At 51.4% G+C, this 11241-nt stretch overlaps 1 protein-coding gene across 1 annotated transcript in view; it reads left to right on the forward strand.

Annotated features, from left to right (window-relative positions):
* The window catches only part of LOC144728739 (uncharacterized), an 87382-nt gene extending 85930 nt beyond the window's left edge, over positions 1 to 1452 (forward strand). The window contains exon 22 of the mRNA XM_078608346.1: positions 290 to 1452. Within this exon, the coding sequence (XP_078464472.1) occupies positions 290 to 795 (506 nt within the window). The 3' untranslated portion in view covers positions 796 to 1452. The remainder of the gene's footprint in view (positions 1 to 289) is intronic.
* Positions 1453 to 11241: the final 9789 nt, after the last annotated feature.

An 11241-nucleotide genomic window follows, 5' to 3' on the forward strand; every position in this document is an offset into this window, starting at 1 on the left:
GGATGAACAAGATGGATGGAATTATATATGGATTAAAGGTCACATGCACACCTAATGGATAGACGAATGAACTTAAAAACAGAAGCACGGACAAATTGAAGCATGACCGTGCGAAAAGATTTTATTAATTTAAATTTTCTACCCACGTGACTTTACCGAAAAAACCTAAGAATATTTAATCCTTGCAGTCACGAAAGCTTCAAATCGAGAATTAACGGATAGACAGAACGATACGTTCGGACTGACATGTTAACCACCCCTCCCTCCCCGCGGCGCCCTTGTGCATCAGACCACGTGCTGCTGGCCGTCGTGGCTTCGCTGCTGCTCATGCTGCTCGCCACAGCCGTGCTGCTCTGCGTCTGGTGCCTCCGTCGGCGGCAGCGACGGCGACAGCGGCGGCGGCGGAAGAAGAAGTCCGACGACGACGACGACGACGAGGAGCCGGTGGCAGCGCCGGACGGGGCAGGCCGCCGAAACAACGCCGGCGCTCCGGCCGCCGGCGGGCAGCCGCCGGCCAAGATCCACAACCCCATCGTGCGGCACCCGCACGCGGCCCCGCCCGCACGCGCCGTCAGCAACAAGGAGCTGGAGATGAAGCTCAAGTGCAGGACTCACAACTCCGAGCTGGAGCAGGTGGAGATCGACAAGCTGCGGAGGCCGGCGGGCAAAGCGGACGCGGAGAGCGGCGACGGGAACGGCCTCGCCGCGGCCCAAGCGGCCCAAGCGGAGTGCGAGCCGCTGAGGCCCAACGTGCAGCCGTGCGGCCAACCCCAGATCCTGCAGGTGACCGTATGATGCCCAGCGGGCGGGCGGACTCGATGAAAGCTAAAACTCACTGAAAACAATTAAAACGCTGTTGTGATCTTTCCCTCCGCGGTTGTTATTTTTTTTTTTAAACGTGCAGCAGTATTTTTTTTTTTACGTTGGTCGTTTGTTTTTGTTGTTTTTATTGCGAGGGATTATAAAATCATGCCAAAAGTTGTTGCGCGCTCGAGTGTAGGGGAATTCAAATCGAGGGATTGTTATCGAAAGTGGTTGTATCGCGATGCAGGGACAACGCCTGTGAGCTGAAGCGAGCGTGGCCGGGGCTTGGGGATGTGCGGAGTTCACCGCAGGGCACAGCGCAGTGAGCGTGCCCGAATTTTGAAACAAGAAAAAAAACATAATCAATCAGCTGTGCAGTTTAGTTTTTTTTATATATATTCAGCAGAAGCGGTTTGAATAAAATTCACACTTTGCACTTTTTGCTCTCTCATGGTGTAAGCGGACAAGCACCTACAGGCCGTGTTACTTGCCCGGTCGCGTTTTCAGGGCTTTCACTCCTTGTCCACAAAGCCTCGCACGCCCTCGCAGTCAGCGTCCCGTGGGAGACGGAGGTGCTGTGCCTTGTTTGCACGGTCGTTATAAAACAGGCGAGAGTTTTCCCTCGGCAGTAACAAGAACACATACTCTCACGTAGGTAGAAGAAAAAATCATAAAAGAACACGACGTTTCGGCCGCAACACAAGCGTCCGGATGACGGACGCTTGTGTTGCGACCGAAACGTCGTGTTCTTTTATGATTTTTTCTTCTACCTACGGGACTTTACCGAAAGAACCAGAGAGTATAGATTCCTGCAGTCACGAAAGCTTCAAATCAACAAAAACACACCCCGAGCATCGATACATTATTGTGTGCAATTGCATTGGCAGTGGTTGCACAGCTGCGAATAAAAAAAAATTAACCCATTCATCAATAACAATTTGGCCTTGAAAGTAAAAATATGTAATGGGCAATATTTCTGGAAATGGTCCTTTTTCAAAGCCCATAGAGGCCAGAGAGATCGAGTCAGGCCCTCTCCCCAATTTATCTGCTGGCCTCTCTGTTAACGTGATGGGCCATTCCCCCGAAACGTCACCTTTTATACATATTTTTACCATGCAAGGTGAGAAGGTGTTTTTGACGATTGTGTCGACTTTCAAATATGGGCAAGTGTGGCCCAGTGTGCCTCGGTTCCTTGCACCAGCGCTCCGAGGCCGCGCAAACGCCGAGAGCACAGCTCCACACCCTCACGAGCCGGAGGAAAGCGACCGTGCGTTTTACACGCACGCGATCCCGCGCCGAACGTCTACTCTTTCTTCGCGCTGTTTTGTTGTAAAAATCGACACGGCCCGAGCGGTGAGCCACGCAAGCGACGGCAACGTCCATCACTTTCGCAGTGTTTGCGCCGGCCTTTGTTTAAGCGCTATAGCGGCCTCACAGCCGACCCGAACACGGGGTCCGCATCGCTCTTCCGCGCTCCTCACCGCCCCCTCCCCCCCGCCCCCACCGTAACGTCGCGACTGCACCGAGAGCCACTTGCCTCAGAGTGAGTGGCTCCCTTTCGCAAAGTGAGCCACTCGGCCCGGTGACAGCTGGCCGTGCGGCCCAGGTCGCAGCTCGCAGTAAGGCCACTGTGGGTCCCGAGGCTGAGCCAACTTGCGCAGTTCGCGAAGCAGTCGGCCTCAGCGTTGGGAGTTCATGGGAACACGGCCAGAGAAGGAGGGAGAGAGAGCGAGAGAGTGGTTTTGCAGTGAAATATGGGAATTGTGACTCGAGAAAGGGCTCGCAGTACTGCTGTGCTCCTTAAACGTTGATGCAGTGATGCGTCACAATCTGAACACCGGACCGCTCCCCGCCAGGTGACCTCCAGCTGATGTTGTCTTAAAGACAAAAAAGCGGAGGATTCACATCTCGACGGCGCGGCCGAAATGCAAGCACATCGTGGCGCCCAAATGATTTGGCCCTGCTGTTCGTGCGGAGACGAAGGGCACTGCGGCAAAAGTCTGGCGCCAACGATATGCATATCTTCGATATCAATGAGTGGCCTTCCCCTGGACACTGCTGTGGCTTCTGCCTACGAGCCGAGTGCGTGCGATAGCGGAGCACGTCCTCCGGTTAGCCCAGGGGTCGGCAACCAAAATAACAAGAACAGGCATTTATTTAGAAATCGGTAAAAAAAAACTCATGTCAAGAGCCACGTGAATAACGTCACGAAGCAGTGCTTCAAGAGACGCCTGAGGCTCCGGAGCCTCAGATTGCCCACCCCCTGGGCGAGTCCAACACCTCTGCTCATTTGTTGCCACGTCAGCCTTCCCTTCGCTGGCTACGCTGCCGACTTGGCAGTTGGTGCCCCGCGGAAAACTCTAAAGGGCCTTTGGAAACCGCAGGCAGACTTTAACGTTCAAGAGCTCATTCATCTTAGCAGCTTGTGGAACTTTGGCAACAGTCACGTGCGCACACTGGATTTGGCGTTAAGATCCGATATTTAAACAATCGTTATTGTATTGATTTTTTTTTATTGTTATTGTGTATGGCTGGGTGGTGTTGTGAATAGTGTTTGACGCACAATCGGAAGGTCGCAAGTTCACATCCTGGATTGACCGAGCTAATCATCCCCTCCCCGCCAGGAGTATATAAAATTAGTACCACTAGGTGGGAAGTCGATGGTGGTTGTCCCAGACAGAAAGGCTGGCTCTTGCCATAGACATGTAGAATTTCCACGACTTGGCTCAAAGCCACCAATGGAGATGAGCATTGCCCAGTTCGCGCTTGAGCCGGGGAGACGCTTTCAATCGAGCTTTTGCACCGTCATTATGAGCATTAAGGTTATTTTTTTTTTTAAATAACTCTTAACGTCAATAAAGATCCGGGCACATCCGTGGAATTTCCATTTGCCCATTGTAACGGACCGTCACCCGATTGCCAAGTGCTTCTGAGCAATGAAACGCTGCTACGAGAGCACCGAGTTAGATCCACCAGTTTTAAAGGGGGTCACAGTGCTCGCTGGAAATTCTTCATCAACACACACTTTGCATTCAATTCTGTTTTCATTGGCCCGCGCAGAGCCCCAACACTCTATGCCAATGCTGGATACAGCTGCCCGTGGCAAATGCGTTGCCAATAACAATTCCTGATAGCACGTAAATGAACGTTACCCCTCGCCCCCCCCCCCCCCCGCGAATATTCACATCCGAATATTTTTGCCCCTCTTGTTTTTTTAGTTCCAAAGTAATTACTCTCTTTCTCTCTCTCTGCCTATGCATCTATACCAGTGCATTTTCAACTACAGCCTTAAATGTAACACCACTTTCCACCCTTAACTCGTGAAACAGTTTGCTTTCAGTCGCTGTACTTTTTCACACCATTCGTTTGGTCCCGACTTTGTCCTCGACAAAGTAGTGCCTAACCCGAAAGTAGCCTAACCATAACACATCGCCTAACCACCTAACCGGGGGGGGGGGTGAAAATACCTCGGGGGGGGGGCAGGAAAGCAACGTTTCCTGGTGGCAACGAATATTCGCTACCGCCCCCCCCCCCCCCCCGGGAGGAATTGAGATTTGTTTACTCTGGAAACACTTTCGCGAAAACTGCCCCCTTAGTGGTGTCGTTGCTTCGCCACGCGAGCGATGATTTTCCATGGAGAGCGGAGACGTGGACGCAAACCACCGAGTGGCACCTCCACGAGAAGGCCTCTCGCGTTAGCACAGCGTGCGCCTCCTCCTCCTCCACGCCCGTTGCTCGCGCTTTCGTTATTGCTGCCGCTGTAAACGTGCAACATTTCGTGGCTTGGTTCGATCGTCGTTGGCACCGATCGCTTCCGGCGAACGGAGGAGCAGGAAAAGAGAGGCGGAGAAAATTAGAAACGTTTTGGTGAGATCCCCGCTGCAGTTTTTTTTTTTCCGATCGTGCCGCAGAGCTCTCCGATGCGATTTTGTCTGTGATTTCGACTCGCCTGGGAGCTTCTTCAGTTCCTCGAAGAGGCTCTCAGCGCATTAAGCGAAACGTCGGATGTCGTGCCGAGCAGCGAGCGGCGCAAGCCGCGAAAAGAACCGACACGCAGTTGCATCGCACGCGGTTCGGCACCGTGTCCGACGTTTCACTTCGCGCACCGCTGGCAGCTTCTCCAGCTCCTTGGGTTTCCGAAGCAGTGCTCAGCGCGCAGAACGAAACGTCGGACGTCATCCCCGAAAGAAAAAAAACACGCGATACAACCCAAAAAAGAACACATCGGAGAGTTAGTGAAAATCTTTCCGACGCGCAGAGCGACGCGGGAGCCGCTACGGACTTTGCTCCCTCGGATCCGCGCGGTGCGCGGAATTTTAAACATTCGCTGCAGATCAATACCGCCGGCTTCCGACGGAGATCACACACACGGCTCTGGTCGTAGCTCACCTTGTAACGGATTGCGAAATTTCTGATACTTTGCGATACACGTGCATTCCTATTTTATAAAAAGACTTATTTATTGCAGGTGTACATTGCTTTAGTGGAATGTGGAGTTGGCCTTTTTTGTCACTGTACAGGTCTTTTTTGTAATACCACGATTATTATAGCCGTGAAACACGCGTTGTCTCAATAAAGATTTTGTTTTTCTTATCATCAACCGCGAGTCGTTCATCGCTCATTTACGAACTCCGCTTGGGGAAATCATTCCACTCTGGACGTGGAATTATGAAGAACTCGGATGAATCAAATTCACTCGGTTGGCCGAACAGCTTCATCCACTCCGTTGACCTAAATGTGATGTTTGCGTCATCATCGTCATCAGCAGCACTGCTGGATGAACGTTTCCCCAAGCCGGCGTCATCTCTCACGGTCAGCATGCGACAATCCACCCAGCAGCTCCACACGAGTGAATTTCTTTGCTCGCTCTCCGTGGCGATCGTCAACGTCCACGCGTATTTTGCAATAAACTATGAATAACCGCTTCTCGTAAGCAGAACTGAACGTGTGAATATACTCAAACTTCCAGGAAAAATCTTTCTTGAGCTTATCGTCCGGATTATAAGACAACGTGGAAAGTAATACGCACCCCAAAGACAAGTGGCGAATGTCAATAGAATCATACAAGTCTGGTCTGGCACACCACACCTGCACACCGAACGGATGTTTTGACAAATGCCTCAACTTTTACATTAAAATACAGGAGCGGGGGGGTGCGAAATACACCTTATAATCTTCCATAAAAGCAATCAGAACACGTCCAGCGAAAATAAAACAAAACGCGTCGGATCGCGCAAAGTGAAATCTGCTCTCGAGGGTTCATCCCGGTGTCGGGGGAGGCAGGAGTGGCGGAGGGAGCCGCGCACGTGACTTGATTCCACCAGAACTCGACGATGAATCGGCGCTGAAACCCGTGGGGGAGGGAGGGGGGGGGACGAGCGGAAACTGGCGAGCAGTGGGCCTTGAACAGAGCGCCGCACGAGCCAGGGTCTGCAAAACATCCGGCCGCGTGCAATCCGACTTGGGCCCTTGCCGCCGAGTCAGGCAGAGGCCGCGCGACCGTCTCCCCCCTCGAGTGGCACTCAAATTTGCGAGCCACCCCCACCCCTACCCCCCCTCCAGTGCCTCAGCCGGCCGAGAGGGTAGTGCCCGCCCCACGACGCGCCCGGAGAGCGCCGAGACACGGGGCAGCAGAAATGAAAGGACCCCCCGGCAGGAAAATTAATGAGGTCTGTGGGGACCCATTACGGGCAAGCGGTGAGAAATCAATGGCGCAGACCGCGGCCGCGGTAGCGCAGAGCGGAGCGAGAGGGACAAAGTGGGCGGAGGTTTTCATTAATCCCTCGCGTCGGGGCCGACGTCTTCCTCCCCGACGTTCAAAGCTCAGCGTGGATTCTCCGCAAAGGACGCGGCACGCCACAACCTCCGCCCTCGCTCGGCGTGCCACGGATGGGGGGGTGGGGGGCGGGGAGCACCGCTGGCGCGTCGAGCGCGATGCAGCGGAATCGGACCGAGGGTCTATTTTGGCGAAAAACGAGGAAGAAAACCCGATGCACGCGCGTGGATTCTGCAGCGCATTCGACGTGCCGTGTGCAGTTGCACCGCGGGCGGTTCGTCGCGACGTCCGACTCTTTCGCTTCCGCCGCGCTGCCAGCTTCTTCCGCTCCCTGGGTTGTCGAAGCAGCGCACCGGCACCCATAACGAAACGTCGGACATCGCGGAGAAAAAAATAAGCGACACAATCCCGAGAAAAACGCATCGGAGAGTTGGCGAAAGTCCAACCCCGTCCACTCCTGGTGTTTTCCAACGCGCGCGCAGAGCGACGTGGGAGCCGCTCGGGTGCGTTTGGACTCGAAAGTTTTTGGTGTTTCATGTTCAATGAAAGTGTACGACTTGGAACAAGTGGCTGAGTTCATCATTCGAGCATTACTCCATCCTTATAGTGATATTATATTTTATTTACTGGATAGAACTAGAAAAGCATAGCAGAGAATGAATACCTATGGTGGACCAGGATAAATAAATAAAAAATATCCACGTCTTTAAAGAATACTATTGCTGAGGTGACGTTATAAGGCAGGTTTCAGGCGTGTTCTCACCTGTGGTGAGCTAATGCTCTCAGCTCAGTCACCATTTAATGTGGCTAAACTCAAGCTCTCAAAATAAACAATAATCGTTTGACTGCAATGCGGCAAAACAATACTGTCACGTGACACGGCTGAGCGCGTGGGAAAGTGCTGCTCCTTACTGTGCGGACCAGTGGTCGCCTTCTGGGAACTCAAGAGGTAGTTTTGTGAGGTCCAGTTACAGGGGCTGTTCTCTAACAAGGCTTATTGCCCTGCCCTGCAAGAGCTCCAAATGGAAACTCTGTATCGTGACATGACGCATGTAGCCCTATCAGGATTGAATCTTGGCAAAATAAATATGATTACATATTTTTAAGTAACAATCTTTTTGCAGCAAGTGAAAGAATAATTATTGGCTCTGGGCTACCAGCCCCTAACGCAGCTTCCCAGGTCACCCATAACAACCTCCAGCGAGCGGTAAGTTGTATATTTGTCGCTTGTTAACCCCAGACAGCTTCCCTCCCTGCGCGTTGAGGCCCTCTCAGGTCACCGCAAATCACAAAGCCATGGCAGTGGCACCGAAGTGACCGCCGTGATCAAAGAGAAATGTTACCCCCACCACCAGGCCCTCTCTCCCAGCTCAGCCAACTCTCTCGCCACCACAACGGTGCACTTCAGCGTGGCGCTCGCTCGCTCGCAGTTGCATCGGCCCTGTGTCGTAGCTACGGTGATCGTTAACCACGTTTTATTCACCAGGTTACGTGTGTATGCATGTGAGCGTGCAAACAAACATGCTCTGATAATTAAATATGCATTGTCTTTGAAACGAATTTGATAGTGGAAAAACGGTCCCATGATATGTTGAACTTCTTTGGCACCGTACATAACCAACCGTGCTCATAGGAGGTGTTGGGGGAGGACGGTGATGCCGCTGCTGCATTAGCAGCGGTGCACAAGCCCAAATAACACAAATAAACTCAACTTGTTCGTCAATAACACTGTGTGGCCGTGACGTTTCGGGCAATGGCTCTTCTTCATAGCGCATAAATAGAGTGACTTTACCGAAAGAACCAAAGAGTATGGATTCCTGCAGTCACGAAAGCCTCAAAACAACACTTTTCATGTCATTATTATTCAGGCTTCATGATGTTAAAGTGCAGTCTTCCAACCCTTTGAGTATCCACTCCGGCTCACTTCTGGCCTCTCTGCTCGTAGTGTGATGATGATGAAGGGCCTGTTGCTCGTCACGTCGCCCTTGTTATGAACGCTTTCCACCAAGGTCTGAAAAGCGTGAATGCGTTGACGCTTCGACTCCGTCCAGTGCAATAGCCAGCGGAGAAAGTTACAACCGAATAATCGCTTACAAATAGACGATAGCCCACAAGGATGAACGTCCGTGTTTCACAAGGGAGATCTGGGTCATGAATAGTCACGAATACGCATTGCAAGAAATGGTCAACATATGTAACTACCGTAAATCTGATGCAAAGCTGGATACTGCCGAAGCACAACCCTCATTAACCACATTCTTTTTATTAGGAAGCTACTGGAGATACGCACTTGTAAATCTAAATTGAAATTTTTTTTTTTAGAAGTGCTGTTTGTGTTTTGTGTGTTGTCGTTCCCCCGCACCTCAGATCAGCACGGTTGGCTACGTACGGTGCGAAAGAAGTTGAACATACAGTGCATATATATTCTTAGGTTTTTTCGGTAAAGTCACGTAGGTAAAACATCAAAATTAATGAAAATAAAATAAAATAAAAACAAAAATCACGACGTTTCGGAGGCAACACAAGTCTCCGTCATCAGGTGGGACCGTCACAGCCAGATTAGCTGCATCAAGTGAGGCAATGATTCAAGATGTAATCCCTTAAAAGCGAGTTGAGGGGGGAGGATTACATCTTGAATCATTGCCTCACTTGATGCAGCTAATCTGGCTGTGACGGTCCCACCTGATGACGGAGACTTGTGTTGCCTCCGAAACGTCGTGATTTTTGTTTTTATTTTATTTTCATTAATTTTGATGTTTTACCTACGTGACTTTACCGAAAAAACCTAAGAATATGATTCCTTGCAGTCACGAAAGCTTCAAATCTAGAATTAGTGCATATATAACCCTTAGGGAGGCCGTCATCCAGCAGTGGATTGAGTACGCGCTGATGATTAATCGCGTTCAGTGCCGCGTGATGATGAAGGTGACGAAGACGATGCACGTGCACTGAAGTTCCTCTTTGCAAAACCTCAATTTGCCTCAAGACGAATTCGTTCGCATTCACAATCCATCTCCGATGCAGCAGCAGCATCAGCAGCTGCCGCGGTAGCAGCAAGCCAGAGAATTTGTGCTCTTGGCAATCAATGACATTTCTGCGCAATAAAGATCACTAACGAGCTCAACGCGTCCCAGGAGGTTCCCACAGTCATGGCTACGATCACCGTCTGTCCGTGGCGACAGCTCGTCACCGCCCCGCGTAGAGGCCCAGGCGATGTGCGCAAGCCGTTGATTCTGCTGCAAACTTCCCACGTGAGAGTTGGTGGGGGGGGAGTGGAGGGGGGGGGCGCAACCAAAATCGAACCCAGATGCCGGTGAGATGGAACGCACATCAGCTCGCTCACGGTCAAGATGCCCTCCCGAACTGCAGGCAGAGCAACAGGCCGCCGTTACCGCCACCATCGCTCACGAGCTCAAATCCATGGACAAGCAACAACAGATTTGTGTCCACGTGCAGATGATTCTCACACATTATTAGGCCAGTGGTGTATTAGTAGTATTTCCACCACCCAATCCACCCGGGTTACGGAGCACAGACGCCAAGTGGCCAGCGACAGTACTATTGAAGCTGCGCTCGATAAGAGTTGCGTGGACGTATTTTGAACTTCTTTCGCACCGTGCGTAGCCAACCGTGCTAATCGGAGGTGCGAGGAAGGACAGCAATCTAAACGCAAAAAGCAGTTCTAAAGACGAGTTTTCAATCTAGACGATTCAAAAGTGCACTGCCCCAGTGGCTTCCTGATATTGGCAGGGCGTTCCAGACGGCCACAGAAGCGCGCCCGAAAGCGCGCGATGCGGAGACCGTCTTTGTTCGACGGCAAGCCAAAAGCCGCCGCTCCTGTTGCTGCGAGGATGACCCGAGTTCGCGTGATGGTGTATGCCGCTCAACGAGATCAGCGAGGTACTGTGGTTCATTTGCGGCAAGCACTTTGTGTGTAACGAGCACGACCGCTGGATTAGTTCGGCAAGCGGAAGCCAATGCAGCTTGGCGAGCACTGCAGAACGGACGCGGTCGAGACGATGTCTCAGGGTCATATCGTGCTATAGGGACATCGCGAGATTGTCTCTGAAGTGCAGACCCACTTACCAGCGTTGTGCCCCTTTACATGAATAAAAAAATACCACTCAAACGGAGCGCAAGGTGTGAAATTCGTACCGTGTGGCTTCTGGCCAAATCAGCCGGAATGTGCGGATCTCGGAAGCGAGGCGGGTTTGAGTCCGGATAGCGTTTGGAAGGAGGAGAACTTGTCTGGAAATTCCAGGCGTCGTAGTCTTGGGCTGCAAAGTGCATCAGTGAATTCTCGTATCGTGCACGTCATCTTCCATTCGTGTCCTCCCTCGTGAAGTCACAAACTCTCAAAAAATGTTTTAGCCAAACATACAAAAAAACCTTCACGTTAAATGTGATTCTCCCACAAATTTGGCTAAATCCCAGCTATGATAATTGCGAATATTGCTCATAAAAAATATTATAAAATACAAAACTACAAATATTGTTAAATACTAATATTGTTCGATTTTCATGCGACGAACATGACTTTCAGTGGTAGAGCGAGTCGGAAATGTCACTTGAAGAGATCTCCAGGAGTAGTTCTCTCACATCCCGTTCTGTGGGCCGTACTGTAACAGGAAGAGAGTCGCACTCCTCTGCGAGGGATCCAG

This window comes from Lampetra planeri, chromosome 30 (assembly GCF_965212315.1).
Source record: "Lampetra planeri chromosome 30, kcLamPlan1.2.h2, whole genome shotgun sequence".
Classification (NCBI taxonomy): domain Eukaryota; kingdom Metazoa; phylum Chordata; class Hyperoartia; order Petromyzontiformes; family Petromyzontidae; genus Lampetra; species Lampetra planeri.